Source organism: Botrytis cinerea, chromosome 10 (assembly GCF_000143535.2).
Source record: "Botrytis cinerea B05.10 chromosome 10, complete sequence".
Classification (NCBI taxonomy): domain Eukaryota; kingdom Fungi; phylum Ascomycota; class Leotiomycetes; order Helotiales; family Sclerotiniaceae; genus Botrytis; species Botrytis cinerea.
The window spans coordinates 2,380,290-2,397,991 of NC_037319.1; the positions used below are offsets into that span (position 1 = coordinate 2,380,290).

General features: G+C 40.6%; 4 protein-coding genes across 4 annotated transcripts; 1 reads left to right on the forward strand and 3 right to left on the reverse strand.

Moving 5' to 3' along the window:
- Window positions 1-654: 654 nt before the first annotated feature.
- On the reverse strand, window positions 655-2,295 carry BCIN_10g06210 (hypothetical protein). Its single transcript, XM_001547484.2, has 2 exons — window positions 1,492-2,295; window positions 655-1,440 (listed from the first exon to the last, which is right to left on the reverse strand). The coding sequence occupies exons 1-2, from the start codon at window positions 2,024-2,026 to the stop codon at window positions 1,076-1,078; spliced, it is 900 nt and encodes a 299-aa protein (XP_001547534.1). The 5' UTR covers window positions 2,027-2,295; the 3' UTR covers window positions 655-1,075.
- Window positions 2,296-2,957: 662 nt separating this feature from the next.
- BCIN_10g06220 (hypothetical protein) lies at window positions 2,958-4,605 on the reverse strand. Its single transcript, XM_024695746.1, has 4 exons — window positions 4,358-4,605; window positions 3,731-4,296; window positions 3,355-3,675; window positions 2,958-3,285 (listed from the first exon to the last, which is right to left on the reverse strand). The coding sequence occupies exons 2-4, from the start codon at window positions 4,269-4,271 to the stop codon at window positions 3,239-3,241; spliced, it is 909 nt and encodes a 302-aa protein (XP_024551540.1). The 5' UTR covers window positions 4,272-4,296; window positions 4,358-4,605; the 3' UTR covers window positions 2,958-3,238.
- A 479-nt stretch (window positions 4,606-5,084) lies between these two features.
- On the reverse strand, window positions 5,085-6,974 carry BCIN_10g06230 (hypothetical protein; the record flags this gene model as incomplete). Its single annotated transcript, XM_024695747.1, has 3 exons — window positions 5,085-6,260; window positions 6,323-6,741; window positions 6,799-6,974. 3 exons carry the CDS (start codon window positions 6,972-6,974, stop codon window positions 5,311-5,313), a joined length of 1,545 nt encoding a protein of 514 aa, XP_024551541.1. The 3' UTR covers window positions 5,085-5,310.
- Window positions 6,975-8,057: 1,083 nt separating this feature from the next.
- On the forward strand, window positions 8,058-12,647 carry BCIN_10g06240 (hypothetical protein). Its single transcript, XM_024695748.1, has 5 exons — window positions 8,058-8,210; window positions 8,931-10,335; window positions 10,389-10,738; window positions 10,789-12,017; window positions 12,071-12,647. Exons 2-5 carry the CDS (start codon window positions 8,940-8,942, stop codon window positions 12,519-12,521), a joined length of 3,426 nt encoding a protein of 1,141 aa, XP_024551542.1. The 5' UTR covers window positions 8,058-8,210; window positions 8,931-8,939; the 3' UTR covers window positions 12,522-12,647.
- Window positions 12,648-17,702: the final 5,055 nt, after the last annotated feature.

Below are 17,702 nucleotides of genomic sequence, written 5' to 3' on the forward strand. Positions count from 1 at the left end.
ATCTTATTTTCACATGGATTCCCTAGGACGCAAAAGAAATTTCTGTAAAGGTATCGGAATGATCAAATCATCCTAGGCTCCAAGACATCAATTTATCCAATTAGTCTTCCTTCCAATTCTTTGGATTACATATGACTACTTTCTCTTTCTCTCACTTTGTCTAACCCTTACAGTCAATTCTAAATATCTTCACTTCAACATGTATTATTCGCATTATTTACATCATCAACCGAAACATAGATACAACAAAGAACCCAAGTCTAAAGAAAGGGGATTGAAACAGGGGACAGGTGTGCCTAAGAGGGATGAAAGTGGAGGGATCATAGTACGGAGAAGAGTCATCATTACAATCAATACTTGGCTCTCTGATTTCACGCATCTAAGTAACTCTCTTCCCGGTGCTAATCTGCCAAATTTCCCCTTCTTTGACCTTTTCCCTTATGCCTTTCACTCTTTATCTCCTAGTTTCCCAAGCACAGTCCATCCCCCCAAAATGACTGCAGCCACAACCCCACCTTCAATATCAAGGTTTCTCAGTTCCTAGTTTGTCAGAGTCTTTCTACAACACAATGGATCAAATTTTTCTTCACAATGACCAAAATAAGAGAGATCATAGTTTAAATTTGAGAGTGAGATAGATTTAAAATATTAAAATGCTTCGCTATTGATTTTGTGTGATATGTGTGAGCTTCTCCTCAGTCATCTGTCTGTCCCCTTGATAAAATCCCTCCACGATAAACTATGAATATTGTGAATGTAAACTCATTGACCTCGTGATATAATAAAATTCCTCCATTAAGACCCCTTAATCTCCTCCATGAATATTGCAATTAGAAACTCATTGCCGTCATGATCATAAAAAGCCATGCAATCCCCATACCCATCAAATTTGTAAAATCAAACCCATTAACATTGTTGAAAATCTCGCTTGAAATCAAAAGAATTGTTACCACCATTCCCCAAACTAGAACCGATAACTTACTAGAGTGCAAAGCTCCAGATATGTATCTACCCATGAAATATTAGTCATTTTGATTCCAAAGAGCATAAATTAGTTTATTTAACATACCAGATCTCAAGAAGTGGAATCTTGTTGAAGGATAGCATCAACAAATGGGCCGGCTACACCATAGTCGAAGTCTTTGCTTGGTAGAATAAAGCTTCGGGAGCTTACAGTCAATTGGTAAGGGCTTGGTGCCTTACCGACTCCATCACCATCTCCAACTTTGGCATCAGCATCTTCTGGCTTGTCTTCAAAAACACTGTGTCCGAATTCTAGTTCAAATTCGGCGCGCATATTATCCAAGATAGTACCTTCAAGGACACCTGGGTGTAAGGGTAGGCGAGAAAGTGCCAACTCTTCGGCAGGAGTCAAGGTATACCGATGTAGCTCCTCGGAAACGCCCCACTGGATTTCCTCCAGATTACGTGGAAATTTAGCTGAATCATGTTAGTCATCTTATCAAAGAAATCAAGATTCTACTATCTTACCCCAATTCTTCGCCTGCTCTTTGATAAGCAGGGTATTGTAAGGAGTCTCTTTCAAATACTTTAACTCGCTCTTGTAAAGTTCGAACTCCTTGGGGCACCAACTGGCTTCATCGGGCTTGGCTTTCAATATTTCCCTGCACTTCAACTCATGTTCTTCTGATACATTCCAAATGGCTCCGGAGATCAGTTGTTGAATTTGCAATTGCCTATCCAGCTTTCGTCTGTAAAAATCCATGTCCGCTGGGGATTTTTTGCCGCCCAACCAAGACTTTGCGCACTCATCAAAGACCATATCGTAATCCATACCATTCTTGAGAGCCATGGTTCCAATACGCTGAGGGACTTCATGGATCTTCAATCCTCGAACGTATTCACGGAACTCACGGACAGTAGTGATTGCCGTCTTCAATCCCTCATCCATGTTGGGATGAATTTTCCACAAGCCAGGAATATCCTTTGGGTCTCTAGGGCGATAAGGGAATACCTTAGTACTGCTGGTGCCAGCGAGCGGGATGTACAAGTCAGGGAATGTCATTTTGATGATAGACAGTGTAATTCGTCGACTGGTAAGGGGAGTGTAAATCGAAGATATTTCGAGCCTATATTATGGTACGAGGATAACGCGAATTTCTTTAGTTCTCTGGAAAAAGTTTGTAAGGAAGATGGATGGATAATGAGAAAGTGGAGGAGAAGATTTCTTAAATAGGTCCAACTAGCGCATAAACTACACTAGCGCTAGTGGATCGATGGAGCTAGTGGATCGATGGAGCTAGTGGATCGATGGAGCTAGTGGATTGATGGAGCTAGTGAATTGATGGAGAGTGTATTATAAGGGCGTAATTGTATTTTGGAAGTTGAAGTGGAGCTATTCAGTAGTCATATTGATATTAACGTACGAGATTAAAGACTCGTTCCATTGAAGGAAATAGAGAACGTAGATTGGTTGAAAGATTGATGTTATGAAGTAACTGAGGGGGTAGAAGAAGATGTCCTTAGTCGATTAGATTTTATGCAAGGGAGTTCAAATAGCCGAATTTGTTGTGAGGTCTACCGATAAAGAAAGGGAACGTACGAGACTCCACACACGCATGTAAAAGTTGCGATCCCTATCAAAAATAGACAAACCAGAAATGCAGCGGATGTTTTTCAATATGGTCAACTAGTAATGTTTAGCTCGCTAGCATCGAGAGCTCACTTGCGTGAAATTTAAGCGAATCGAGAGCAGCACGTGATTGAGTTGGATTTGATAAATGAGGAGAGAGGAGGTAAGGAAGGGATAGTAGATGAGGGAAATGGGTGGAACTAAATTGATTCTTATAACAAAAATTAAATGATATGATTACTTGCGAGCCACAAGATACTTCCTCAAAATCATTGATATGTATCATGATCATCACATGGGCTATATTGCAGTGGGATTCACTTAACAATTATTTAATAGTTGCAGACATTTTGAGGAATTGTAATGTAGTATTAAATTCCTGGAAGGCTTAGCTAACGAGCCACCTTTTGGTAAATATGCGATCGTCTAGCTAACTTTGCCATTTATATGAAAAATTCCATCTTGAAAACCATGCATCTAACCACCCAAATCTCATCTAACTTTGCCATCCGTGTAATAAATTCCAGTGCGAAAACCCATGCATCTCGATTCGATTGTATTGGAATTGTTGTCAAAGAACCACGATAAATATCAAAAGCGATATGAACCCCTTCCCCAAATTCATGGGATTTTGAGTGTGCATATTTAGCGAAAATAAGTGTTTAATAATCTCGAAACGAATGGAGTTCGACCTATTCCTTGTTATTAATGGCAATTTCAGTTATCCTGACATGCTATCAGGTTCGTTTCACTCAACATACCTGGCGTTAGGTCAGGAGCGATGTCATCATTCAAAAGGGCACTCAAAAAACTTCCCCATCCATTGAAGTTGGATTCCATGACAGGTGTAAAAGCTTCGCGAAACCAATCACTCATTCTGTACCCTTCGGATGCATTCTCGAACTCACCAGTACCTTGAGCCCATTCGAAACCAACGCCGCCTAATGAATCCTTGGGGCAAATGGGAAGGGTTTCAACTCTAACTAAATCATCGGCTGTCAAGTTGCATTGCTGAATCAAATCACCATCAATTTCTGGAACCATAACTCCTGGGATATGATTGATAAGATACTGTTCATCTCCTTATATATGATATTAGTCAACGCAGACAGGTAAAGAAATATCGTAAGTACTTACTGGCAACCTTAAGAACTTGTTTATCGATGAATAGAGCATTGAAAGGCTTCTCTGTTAGGTACTTAATCTGTTGAGTCTTTCGGTCTCGTGACTTCTTGGAAATCAAGTGGAAGTTACTTGAGCCCTCCTTCAAAATTTCAAGACATCTTAACTCGTGTTCTTCAGCAATGTTCATGATTACTCCGTTCGTAATCACTGTTAATTGGAACAAGCTATCTATCTTTATTCGGTGTTGGTTCATTTCTTGTGGTGAGTTCTTTCCACATCCCCATGCATCTCGGCAGACTCTGAATGTAGCATCAAGCGTCTCTAAGCCTTCGAGGAGGTGATGGTAGATGATTCCAGGGACCAGATGTAACTCGCAAGTCCGAACTTCCTCTCGTATCTCTTTCCATATAACGATAAGATCTTTCAAACGGTCACTCGCATTTGGTGCTGGTTCAAATAGGGTGTGCATATCTGCCGGATCTCTTGGACGATATATGTCGACTTTTGTGTAGCTACTTCCCCTGAGAGGGATATGTATACCGTGAAAAGGCATATTTGAAGATCGTGTCACCGTTTTCCTTAAGAATGCAGGTCAGTGATTAACGATTGAAATAGAAGTGGTTGCCTTTATCAACTTACGAGGATAGCAAAATTTTCGAATTCAACAAGAGGTGGTTTGACTTGGTCGAGGAGATAAAGGATAGAGAAAATATTGGAGGAGAAGAATTCTTATATAGATATTTGGAAATGTATATTAGGATTAGCGTAGATACTAGCGCGATGCTAACTCTAGCGAGCACGTGATTTTTTACTTAAAGAATTAGGATGGGATGAAAGAGGTTTAAATGCTTGAAGATGTATGAGAATAAAGGCAGTTGGGAACATTCTTGTATAAGAAGAGGAAGAGGGCATGATTGTTAGTTTTAAAATGCTTGAAGGTTTGGGGTACACATTGTCACATTGTAGACAATCATTTGTGATGGAAATATGATGACTAGTGGAACAGATGAGAATCATGAAGCGGTTAGAATCTTAAGCGAATCTCTAATCACATCACGAAGGAATATATATCTTGGCATTCGTTAGTTAGTGTTGAGATGAATACGAGAATGAAAGCCACACATGAGCCTCAATGTGGCACGTGTGTGGCTCCGTATTTTTGCCCAAGATTCAAGGCATATCAGCACAAGTGTGTTCGCGCGGAAATGTCTGAATGCCAAGACACCAATGTCTGATTAGTGTCGTTAGGAATATGATTTTGATCAAGTCAACTTCACAATGTTCATTTCATTTGCATTACAATTCAATATAAGAATATCTTCATTTTGCTGCCTTGATATTTAAATATGTTTCCCATAAGCCCTAATGTTCTCTCCTCATGTTCTCTCCTCATGTCATTTTGTGATATTATGCCCCTGAACATATCGTTCCTTGCTGATCGAAATGGTCTCAAATAAACTAATAATGCCCCGAAATTCTGTGAAACGACTAATGAAAAATGAAAAATGAAAAATAGATAAATAAGGATAACCCCTAGTAAGTAAGCACCTGACCTAGCATCTTCACGCAACTAAGCATCAAGTGTCAAAAAATCACTCGTTCTCCTTTGCCAATGACTTTGTTTTGTTCTCGCTCGCCAATGCAGCCTTTCTACGGGACTTTCGAATTGCTGGAGTCGGTGGAGGGGTGATTCCGAGAGCTTTGAAACCACTCGCCTCTGACTTTTTGGGTGTCTTGGGTACAACATCGGCCTTCTTTGACATCTTTGGTGGCTTGGGTACAAGATCGGCCTTCTTCGACTTCTTTGGTGTCTTGGGTACAAAATCCGTGTCAGCCCTTCTCTTTGCGGGGGTTGACAACACCGGCGCCTTTCTTGCTGAATTATTTTGAGTGGAAGGTGGATGAGTTTCTTTGCTTTTTGAAAACAAACGGATTTTTATAGTCTTGGTAGAGGCGGGCTCCGGTTTATCAGTTTGCTCTTCCTCCAACATCTCTTCTTCTACGTCAGATGAATCAGAGTCGTCAGTATCATATATCTTGGGAGCTTTTTCGACTGGCGCTGGCGGATGTTGTCTCCGATATTCCTCCTGCTTCAGTCTCGCCAGCTCTTTTTCTTTCTCATATAATATGGCGAATTGTTCAGCGCGTTGCTTTTCATTTTCTCGTTGTAAATCGGCTTCAGCTCTTGCTCTTGTCTCTGCCAACTTTTGTTCTTCCGAAATTTGGTCGACTGTGCTAATCGCCTCAAGTTCGCCAGCCTTGTTTCCAACATTTGCATCGCCTGTAGCATGGAGTGTAGCAGTGACATCATCATCACTGCCTGGCGCGGAGGCGTTGTGATTCGCATTCAGATCGGTGTCGGAAGTTGATGTGATGGGGACATCCACATCCATGGGCACAGAACTTCCACTTATTTCTGCCTCTTGCACAACATCTGGACTGGTCCCTGGTCGCATATTTGGTGTCGGTACTGGTAAGGGCTCCGGACCAAACCTCATACCATTGGAACTGACGGCATTAACCGTTGCGGCGGCATTGGATACTAAATTGGTGTCAGAAACATACACGGAAGTTATTTTTTTTGTATGCGGAGGGTGAACTTACTTTGTGTACTGCTGATGCTGCCGCTACTGGTTGCGGAATTCTCATTATGCAAGAGATCTCTGAAGTGTAAGCGGATCTCCATCAACAAATGACCTAACTTATTCTCCCCGGGCCACTCGCAGATTTTAGTTTTCAACGTCTGAGGTTTGGTAAGTCCCGAGCCCCAAACCACATCATCTCTGGCCTCAACAATCAACCCATTTCCTGTATTGACCAAAGCCTGTATCCATGAGTCCTTGTGTCGATATTTATAGTAAAGGGCATTAGCCATCATGCTACTTGAAATCTCATTCCACTTAGTCGTATCAAAGTTGAGGATTTTCTTGACTTCTGTTCTTGCTTTATTGGGAGCGCAATCAACCAGTTTGCGGAAAATGACTTTATCTTTCATCATCCACGCTTTTGCCGCTTGGAAATAACTACAACAAATACATTAGTGAAATTCCAGGAATATCAAAGCAAAACAGGTTACAAACTTCTCAGCGGACCGGTAAACCGTTCCTTCATCGTCAACAAATTTCTCCTCGTAAAGGTTTGAAAGCCATGCCCACTCAGCACCAGGCTTGGGACTGCTAAATATGATCGCTGTGACTGGAACCTTTTCAGCCCCATAGGCATAGAAAACTGTATGTGAATCTCTGCTTGGAGCCATGTTTCACTGATAAAATACTTAGCACTTGGTTGTTAAGATGCACTGAAGGATCAATGGTAGATGGGGGTCTCTATTAACGTACTTGAATAGCGTCTGAACGTTTGAGACAGTTTGGAGCTCTATCTTCACACCAGAATAGTGTTTTAGATGTGGAGATGATACCGTCCTGTATCCACGTGTGAAGTTAGTGCTTGGATATTGAGTGGAGCAGTTTCTCTATCAATGCACGGAGATAGCAACTTAAGAAATTGACTTACTTACAGTCAGACGAGAATAAAGGATCCTGCTCTTCACCTTTTCTGATGGCACAGGCGTAGAAAATGGAATGTGTCGGGCAGAAAATAAGAAGAGATGTGAAAAGTAAATTGGGAATAGTTGTAGCCTTTTGTGTCCGTATGTGAAGAAGTTTTTACCGGGTCGATAAAGATTGTCGTCGGTATAACTCAAATCGATCCAAGGACGGCAAGTACCACCGAAAAGAATTAGAAGCGTTCCTTTAACTCAGTGCGAGGATAGCCAAGCTGGATACAAGTGTAGAAAGATATCAAAAGAGTTCCTTTAACTCAATGCGAGGATAGCCAAGCTGGATACAGATATAGAAAGATATCAAAAGAGTTCCTTTAACTCAATGCGAGGATAGCCAAGCTGGATACAAGTGTAGAAAGATATCAAAAGAGTTCCTTTAACTCAGTGCGAGGATAGCCAAGCTGGATACAAGTGTAGAAAGATATCAAAAGAGTTCCTTTAACTCGATGCGAGGATAGCCAAGTTGGGTAAAAGAGATGGAGGGAGGGCTGTGTGGAAAGCCGTCCTTTGAGCTCGTTCGAGGATAAGAAAAAAATTGTAAATAAATCGTTAGTGGCGCGGACGACAAGGCTTAGCGCGGTTTGAACTTCATGGTCCCATTGAGGTTTCCTAATTAGGAAATTATTAACTTCTCATTCACTTTCATTCTCAACAAACTCAACTTTGACCCCGCAGATAACAAAGTGAATCTATGGACGCAAATCTAAAACTTCCAATTTATATTTCCCTCCTCCTTTCAACTTCTTCCCAAACTTTCTAACTTTTACAACAACACCAGATACTCAATATTCCCTTCTCCATACTCATTTGAAGACTTTCTCCTCTTTTTTATTACTTCAAAGCAGTCCTTACACGCACAAAGTATACTGCGAGGTTCTGCAAATTGATAATCAGAGCAAGCTTTCAGTCTTCAAACTGAATTTCTGGAAGGTAAGCTTCCCAATTTCTTTCCAACTTCAATTCCATCTATTCCTTGCAGCAAGAAAGATGTTCTTTATCATTTGCGCATATTTCCCTTCGTAATTTCGATGAAAAGACTTGTTTTGAATTGAATCCAAGGGATACTTCACGGACAGTTGGCAAGATTATGGGCTATTTAGAGTGTGGAAGCTGCGCATCTTCTGTGGAAATGTGATCAAGCAGTTTCAGTTATGTTATTCAACATATTTTGGAATATTTCTTAACTAGGTACGAGAATAACGACGAGATTGGGAAAGCTTCCATCTCAGATTTTGGTTATTCTCACATGAGGTCAAACCTCAGAGTTTGTACTACTTTAAATCTTGTCCACATACGTGAATTCAATTTGAATTCCACTCAGGTTATCCTCGAGTCTGAATAAAGGCGGGATTCCGTCGTTATTCGTATACGAGGATGGAAGCGGGATTGTATCCTGCTCTCAGGCTATTCACACGTGGAGATGGAGGAGTAGTTTGAACTCCGCTCAGGTTGTCCTCGCTTCAGAATAAAGGCGGGATTCCGCCGTTATTCGTGTACGAGGATAAAGCCGGGATGCACAGTTTTTCCACTTGAATCATGTGCTCTTGTTTTCGATGTGGACAAAGCGCATCTTCAAAATTTCTCAACCTCATATATGTATTCTACTGTGATGGTCGTGGATAACAATGCTAATCAACAGTTTTGCAATAGGCACTCACAATGAAGTCATCACTTGATCCCAAGAGAACACTAGTTTTCCCAATTCGGGAATTGACATTGAAATGGTCCGATGACGATGATGAAGCAACTCCCCAAAAGCCAAAGAAGCACACTGATACAAATTTTGGCTTCTTTGAGGCAAAGACGCGAGCACCATACTCCCGGGGAGAAATCCAAAGAGAGATCGAAGATGCAAAGCGAAAGAATCCTTCAGGAGTTATGGTCGCTGGAGTACGATCAGAGACGATGAACACCGTAGCGGGGTACCTTCATTTTCAATCAACAGGTGTATTGATCAATTGGTTGGAAGACAAGGATAAATTGGGAGGTCTTCTTGATGATTGGTTGGTTGGGAAAAGAAATGCATTTCATTGCCCGGTTAGGGAAGGTTCAACTGCAGCGTCAAAGGACTTTGGTGCGGCACAACTTTTCAAGGTCTTGATAGGACTATCGCCGGAGCAAATTGCATTGGTTACTGGAAACACATTCCCAATCACTCACGATATGTTGGGTTTAAAGGAAAATCGAGACGAGCCGGGATATTTTTGTTACCTCCACGCGATTCACAGAGTCATCACAACTTACCCTGACCATTTTCCAAACGACACTCCTTTCCATCCTCGAGAGATCCATTCCAGGGAGAATTGGCACCGTGGACTCATTACATTGCGTTCGTTCTGGCTTTACCACAAGGACGGTAAAATCAGACAGAGAAGCGCCAGATCAAAGCCAGCATTTATGCCACTCTGGATAAATCAAGAGACCATGGATGTCAGTGGGGGTGATGACGAGGTTGCTAGTTATGCGGTATACAAGCAGAGAGAAGCAAACGAGATCTTAGATCTGGAGGATCAGAGCAGCGATGATGATGATTATGATGAAGACGCATTTGAAGGCAGACAAGATCGAAACATCGCCGAAATAGAGGACCTTCATCGTTCTTTGAATACCACTGGAGACGTCAACAAGGAAGCTTCTGCCAGAGGAAGAGGTGAAAAGAAGCAAGCCCGAAAGAGCACACCGCCGGAACAGATGAAAGATTGGATTCAAATTCTCAAAGATCATCATAAAAAGCACACAACTGTTTCAAAGCCAGTCAAGGGTCCATCCAAATCCGATCCTAACGAGAATTCATTGATTGTCGATGCTATCAGTACACAAGACACGCTGGACTCTATTGGGGAATTATCGGCTGCCGAAAGAGATCAATTCGAAAAAGGAAAGTTAGATCAAGAGAAGAAAGATTTCTTCCAGTTATTGGAGTCCATGTCCAGCGCGACGGCTATGGCTAAGAGCTTCGTCGAGTGTTGCGAGAATTATGGATTCGACTACAGTGATCCAAAGAATATAAAAGTTGGCGGGGTACCGTTCAAGCCCTACCCACATCAGGTGATTGGTAGGTACATTAAAAAATGCCTCTGTTGATTTATGAACTAACTAGATTGATAGATATGGCGTGGTTGGCAGACATGGAGAATTCACCGATGGAAGGTGGATTGTTAGCAGCAGAATGCGGCTCTGGAAAGACTGCCATCATACTTCTCTTGATATTGATCACTCATTATCGTCTCGTCGACGAAAATAGTCAAAATCATTTCGCGACATTGATAGTTGCCCCTTCGTCCGTTATCGATGTATGGTATGCCGATTATGTCAAATTTTTCGGGAAGGCTTTGAACTGTCGTATCTTCTACGGTCAAGCGTCAAACTCCGATCCAGAACGCGAGAAATGTTTTGTCGGCAACAACATCAAGGATTTCGAAAATGAGCTTAAGTCGATGAGTCCAAACGATCCCAATGTAAGTTTGCCCTCGTGTGAGAATAAAAGCTCCGCTGACAAGATTCAAAGACCTCTAGAACATTCTTCCTCACTTCTTATACGACATTTTCAAGACGAGCAATGAAAATAGTCTCCAAAACCCCAAGTGTCAAAGGCAAAGAACCAGAAGAAGTAAACTATGTCAGCGACGACGAGAACGAGATTGACTGTATGCAGGACCAGGATGAGGGTGTTCTTCGCAAATACGAACTCATGATGAAACATACTGGCATCCTTGGGAGACTTGTCACGGATGAGTCACATTCAGTCAAGAATCCCTGTACGCTAGGAGGTGATGCTCTTTATAAGTTAGGGATCAGAAGACATGTTGCAATGTCAGCTACAGCTATGATCAATAGAATAAATGATCTTAGAGGATTACTAATTCAAATATTGGGAGTCAAGGAATTGCCGTTGAGGCTACCAACGACGCTGGAAGGCTTACAGTCCATGTATGACAAGAATTTCAATCCATTTACAGATCTTCCAATGGAAGGAGGTAAAATCCCTGGAAAGCCTATTTTGATGGAAAGAAATGGAAACCCGGAAATTGACCGCGTTCACGATGCAATCGAGAGGGGGTTTCCGATTCATATACTCTGTCCACAGGCCTTTTTGGTTGTTGGTAACAAATCTTTGTGGAAGCCTGCAACTGCTAGGGTGGTATTAAGACCTATACTGGAGCTGATTCAGAGGAAGAGACTTTTGTCTACTCCATTCGAAACTATTCCAGGGGTATTCGAAACTCCAGATGAACAAATTCCACATTACACAGTCAAGACAGTCAATTTAAAGATGACTAAGAAAGAAAAAATCCGATACGATGATGATACTTCCGACTGGCGAAAAAAGCTTTTTGTTCCAAGCGAAAAGGGAGCAATGATGACTAGCGTCAAGAAGGGTAACTCCGAATCTGACAGTACCATCAACATGGAGGCTTACAGAGGGCTACAATTGGCAACTTTTGACAGACAGCTTGTCACCTTGATCAAGAGAAAAGTTAAGAACGTTCCAGTTGGAACATCCCAAGAGGTCCGTTCTTGGTATGAAAGAGATGATGATCACGGAATTAGCTTCAAATTCTACAAGTCTCGTCCAAAGGGTGCTGAGTACATTCCATCGATCGCAAATAGATTGCAAATGGCACAGATTACATTGGCTAAGTCCGAAAAATTGCGAGCTCTTATCGTCCAAGTCGATGAATGGAAATCGAAAGGAGAGAGATGCTTGGTCTTTGTAAACTGGCCAATTAGTCAATGGTAAGTGCTGCGTTCTGTTATCATGATTTCAAGCAATACTAATCGAAGAATAGGGCATGCGAGCAGGTTCTGACACTACTTGAGTACAAAGTAATGTCACTACTATCTAGTCATACAAGTGAAGACAGGCGAAGAATTATTGCTCAATTCAATGATCCGAATCACAAAGTTGATGTCTTGCTGATTGGATTCAAGCTTGGTTCCTATGGACTGAACTTTCACGGATGTTGCTGCAAGATGATCATCATGGAATACCCATCATCGATCGACATCTTACTTCAAGTCTTTGGAAGATTGCATAGGCTGGGGCAGAAGAAAGAACAAGAGATTATTATTTTCTTTCTAGAGGATAGTTTTGATGGAAAGTTGAGGAGTTTTATAGGAAAGAAGTTCAATTCCAAGCTATCAGCGGAGGCGGATCTGGGTCATATCACGGATGATAAGCTGTTGGAAGAAGCAGACAAGCTCCTTCGTAGGCTTTTAGGGGAGGATAAGACGAATTGAGGTGGTTGTGACAGAACGGGGAATGAAGGGCGTTTTGGAATGGGCTTGACATAAGGAAATTAAAGTTTAGCGATGGGTTTTTTACGTGGTTCTCTTTCATTATGAGAGAGAAAATTCAAGAAGTCAGTAATTGGGAGCTCAAACATCATAGAAGGCTGCCTAAAGAAAGCGGCTTTCATATCAAAGATTTTAGTTAGTCATTAGAGTTTGCAATGAATTTTATTAATACAAAAGTGTCGAGACGATGCACTAGCATAGGATCTAGGCATATCCATCTTCTCTCTTCTCAAAATTCCTTCGGCCTTTCAAATCTTTAGAACCAAACTACCCATCTGCCCCACTCACATATCTTCCCCATTAATTTGCCTCTCCTCGTTCGGTTCAATCAAAGCATGTAACTCTCCAGGAATATATGGTAAACGATTTACTCTAATTTTTATCTAGTTATTCACATCAAGATTTACATCATCAATATGATCCAGTATCCCCATGTTCAATATTCTGGGAGGAAATCAGTGCTCCATTTAAGATTCTTCCACTGAACTATAAGTATGGATCGAGGGTTTTACCTTACCCTTTGATCCAAGCTGACATAGTAATCTCTGACCTGTCGTATGGACTGGCTTCCGCCTAGACCCGAAAACTCGAATGTGTCGTATATTTGTTGTATTGTTAATATAGGCATCTTTTTCTGCTTAAATCAAGTGAAAGTATACAATTCATAGCCGGAAATGATATAGACTTCTTACATCGTGTGTTGTCAAGATCAAAATTTACAAATTCATCTTTGTTGAATTTCTTGATTGAAGTATTTGTGAAGAGGCGATGGTCGGATGAAGGAAGTAGTTGTAAGAGTTAGTTGCTGAAAACCAGGAGGTGATAGCAGAAGGATGTGGTCGCGGAAAGGGGGCGGGAGTAACAACAAGAAAGAAGTGATGAAAGAAATGGGTCATTGTAGAAAGAGGTGGTGGCAGGAAGGAGATAACAGTTAGAGGACAGTGGTTGTGGTAGAAACGATGAAATAGCAGAAAGGAGATGGCGGCAGAAAATGGTGGCCGCGAAAAGAAAGAAATAGCCGGATGAGGGAAATGGTGGCAGATAGGGGTGGTCGCAGAAAGGATGGTAACAAGAGGATACAGTTGGCGATAGAAATTCGGCGGCAGAATAGAGATGGGGAAATAGATTAGATGCTTGTAGAAAAGAGATGAGAGTCGAAATGATGAGTCAGAAGGGGGAAAATGGTGGCGGGAAGGAATACCTACATAAGATGTTAGCTGCAAGGAATGACATGGCAGAAAGAGTTAGTCGTAGAAACTATATAGTAGCGAAGATAAGATAGTGACGGCGTGCTAGTGACAGGATTGAAGTTAGGGCGGATATGTGGTGAAGGTAGAAGGGACCGTAGCAAGGAGATGGACGTAGATGTGATCACCGCTAGAACTTTGCACCAACGGCAGATAATAGCTGCAGAAAAGGGGTCTAAGTTATTGCCCTTCGCTAATATTCAATCAAACCGGGCATCAGCAAGGCACCAGCAGAAATCCTTAGGGCACCAACGGAAGCCAGTTTTTCGCTTGCAAGAATATGAATTACATAGAAATGAAGTAAATATAGGAATGACGAATATCAAAGAAATCAATATCCTACATGAATGACTGAGCTTTGAAAATACTTCCAACATTAAATGCTATGTGATTGTCGTTGATTCCTGACTTTCAAAATCTTCGAGGGATTAGGTTGAAATGCAACGCAAATAGTAGACTTCAACATTTCTCCACCATTTCAGAAGTTATCATTATAAAAACTAGTTTGGAGTAATCTAATTAGTTGTAGGACCCTCGGAGTGTATCTTTGTTGATTCCAATTGTTATGGTTGGGAAGTTTGACTTTTGGGGAAGTGAAATTTTTGTTTCGGTGACAACCATATTTCTCAACCAAGCAAGCTATAATATCGAAAATGGCATATATGAAGCCCCTAAGCTCCCTGAATCACTCTTGTGTAACTTTCATGACAATAGGAAGCTATTCCACAAATCTCTATTTTTGGGATTTCTAAATTTGATATCGACGACTTTCGCCAATTTTATAGATAGGAACCTGGAATTACTTTTGGAATGCACTATAGATGTCAGTATTGAGGAACAATTCACCATTCTGCTCTAACATGCCTTGAAAATCTTTGGGTTTTCCGACAATCATCTCTGGTTAAGGGATCTGAGATTCAGAACTTCACGATAATACGACGACGACGATGATTATGAGAGATCTGATGGATGTTAATTAAATCTAAGGTATGTATGCCCTTTCAAAAAGCTCCAGAACTTCGTTACAGTGTCATCTGAGAAAATCGAACTTTGACTAAAATTATGTCAAATCTGGGATGAGGCACCCACTTGTTGATTTCGCGACGACGAATAGACAAGTAATCAAGAAAATATATCCATAGTAACCCTGTAGCTATTATAATCCTCAAAGTATCATTTGATATAGTTTAAAATGACATTCCAAAAATCCATTCTGGGGGGATTTTTATCCGAGTGAGGGTGAGGGCACCCACCTGATGATTGTGTGATGAGGAATAGGAGAACATAGATGAAAATTATATCATAGGGACTCTTCTATTCTGTGGACTCTCAATATATCATTGAGTATACTTTACCGTTATATTTGAGAACACCGATTCCCAGGAGATTTTCATTTGAATGTGGACGAGGGGCACCCACTTAGTGATTTCGCCGCAATGAATGGAGAGAGCACTATCCAGAATAGCTCATAGTAATTCCAACAATCTCTAGACCCTCCTAGTACCATTAAACTTAAATTGAAATGATGTTTTGAAAACCTCATTATTGCGGATTTTCATCCGAATAAGAATGAAGAGCACCCACTTAGTGATTTTGGGACGAAGAATAGAAGAACGGCAGTAGTGAGTAGCTCACAGTAGAACTGCTATCTTGAAGACCCTCCACATATCATTCAATTTAGTTTAAAATAACATTTCGAAAACTTCATTTTTGGGGACTTTCCATTCGAATGAAAATGAGGGGCACCCACATGACATTTCTAGGACGAGTCTAAATTCTACATGGATCGGAGCTTGTTTTATGAAGTCTTGTGGTACGCCATAACCACTGTGTGACTTTAAACCCCCATCGGGATGTCTTTTCAAAACTAATGTCTCGAAGGAATTCAGTATGGAGCTCTGAACATTTCGAACTTAATCGTTTCTCGATGACGGGCTGTGACATAGGAATTATAAGTAGCGCAGCTCATTTTCTGGGCTAGGGAAACACCTAGAGCGATGTTAGTTTTTTTTTTTTGACTGATTGTTGGAAAATCCATTTTCCACTAAATTCAATCTCTATGGAGGATATAGGCGCCCACTCGCTCGTCACTCCATGATGACGTAACCTAAAATCATAAATCTAGGTCGAAAATAACCTAGATGATTTTGGTATCTTTGTAGTAGTAGTATTTCTGTGCTGTGATCATTTCTCTTACATTTGATTTATGAAATATTGAATCTTGCTGTAACCTTGAGCATCAACTTGGTCATTTCTCGGCGATGGTGATGGCTTTCAGTAGAACTAATATTTAAGAATAAAGCTGAAAGAAATTGAATCTCCCTGGTAGTATTCATTCAAATGTTTTTGTTTTTGTTGATACCGTCGGCTGATGTGATTGAACTGGGTCAAAACCACTTATCACTGACTTAATTATTTCTCCACGACGGTAAGCAATATGAGATATCTAACTATGAAAAATTAGAGCTGCAAGTATGGAGATTCTTGTGGTATAGTTATAATCATTCGCTCCTAATATTTTCAAAAAGGAGATCGGTGGAGGTAGAACATTTTGTAGTAGTCCAGCAGCGGCTTCTCGATATCTAGATAATGAATGGAGTCATTACTATAAGAATACGTTCATATAATTAAATGCAGCTTCTAGATGTTACTACGATTTTCAAATACGAAATTCGGGCCTTCCTTGACTCAGTGGCCTTCGAGTAGAGTTTGATGCATTGGTAGTTACAGCGCCCCTCGATTTATTATATAAGGACGAAGACAGTTAGAGGCTTCTTATATACATTAATCTATTTGTATTGACTATTAGTATCTATATCACGATTTACTTTGATGATCACATATCTCTCCGATGATTGTTGTTGTTGAATATGTTATAGTAAGTAAACATTAGCACCTGTCCTTTCATTTCTCAATGATGAAGAGTCCCATTTATCCCAAGATTGATTTGTAGAGTCATTGTATATACTATATCCCTGGGAAGTAGTCTTTTGGCGATCGAAATCAATTTGGGAGTTAAGATTCGTGATGTTGTGAAGTTAAGTAAGGGATTTGCTACATGAGCACCCACTGAGCGATAACTCAAGGAGAAGAGAGCTGAAGAGACTGATTTTTGATGCGAAATGTAGCTAAAATATAGCATAGTTCCATAAAATGTATGAAAATTTTATCATGATTGATTGTCAAAATATTTTACCATTTTTCATCTCACATTGCACATTTTAAATCATCACCATGAGCATAACACATGGCAGCTATTGCAAAAACACTCTATTAGATCCAGCTAATGCTAGCCAATGCTTTAGGCAATATTATTTTCTTATTCTATGGCTGTGAATTATGTGTCTAGTTTGACTTTGTGTTTCAGTAGTTTGTCAAATCATCACTGCCGATTAGAGCAAAATCCGTCCATATTGGGATAAGTTTAACCCCACATATATTTTTTTCAGAGCTCCACGAGTCGAGTGGTGTTTTTGGTTTCTTCACATTCTGCATTTTGTGTGTTCTAAACACCAGCAGCAATCCCTCTAGGTATTTCGTCTCTCTTGATCACATAATGACCCTCAGACCTTTTCGCGGAATTCCATGCCTAGTTATATTTAATATAAGATGAAAGAAATTATTTGAAGTACTTATCACAACTCCTTTCCCATTGCAGCATGTCCTAAACATATCTGACAGAATTGCCAAAGTTTGTATCATCGTTTAGAACAACGAGGACGGTGGGAATCATTATTTCAACACTTGTCTCTTACTATTGTGTACATCTTCTTCTCAGAAGATGTATTCTTTCTTTGGTATTGAAAGTGGTTGCTATGTTACCACTCTTCCTCTTAATATCATTACCACCCACCCAACTATATACAAATACCCAGAG

Excerpts from the sequence above, each read along its gene's own strand:
- BCIN_10g06210 (XM_001547484.2), bottom strand. The coding sequence starts at position 2,026 with ATGACATTCCCTGACTTGTACATCCCGCTCGCTGGCACCAGCAGTACT. Across the intron at positions 1,441-1,491 it reads AGAGCAGGCGAAGAATTGGG|CTAAATTTCCACGTAATCTG; the intron begins GTAAGATAGTAG and ends AACATGATTCAG.
- BCIN_10g06220 (XM_024695746.1), bottom strand. The coding sequence starts at position 4,271 with ATGCCTTTTCACGGTATACATATCCCTCTCAGGGGAAGTAGCTACACA. Across the intron at positions 3,676-3,730 it reads ACAAGTTCTTAAGGTTGCCA|GAGATGAACAGTATCTTATC; the intron begins GTAAGTACTTAC and ends ATCATATATAAG. Across the intron at positions 3,286-3,354 it reads CGCTCCTGACCTAACGCCAG|GTCGAACTCCATTCGTTTCG; the intron begins GTATGTTGAGTG and ends AACAAGGAATAG.
- BCIN_10g06240 (XM_024695748.1), top strand. The coding sequence starts at position 8,940 with ATGAAGTCATCACTTGATCCCAAGAGAACACTAGTTTTCCCAATTCGG. Across the intron at positions 10,336-10,388 it reads CTACCCACATCAGGTGATTG|ATATGGCGTGGTTGGCAGAC; the intron begins GTAGGTACATTA and ends CTAGATTGATAG. Across the intron at positions 12,018-12,070 it reads AACTGGCCAATTAGTCAATG|GGCATGCGAGCAGGTTCTGA; the intron begins GTAAGTGCTGCG and ends ATCGAAGAATAG.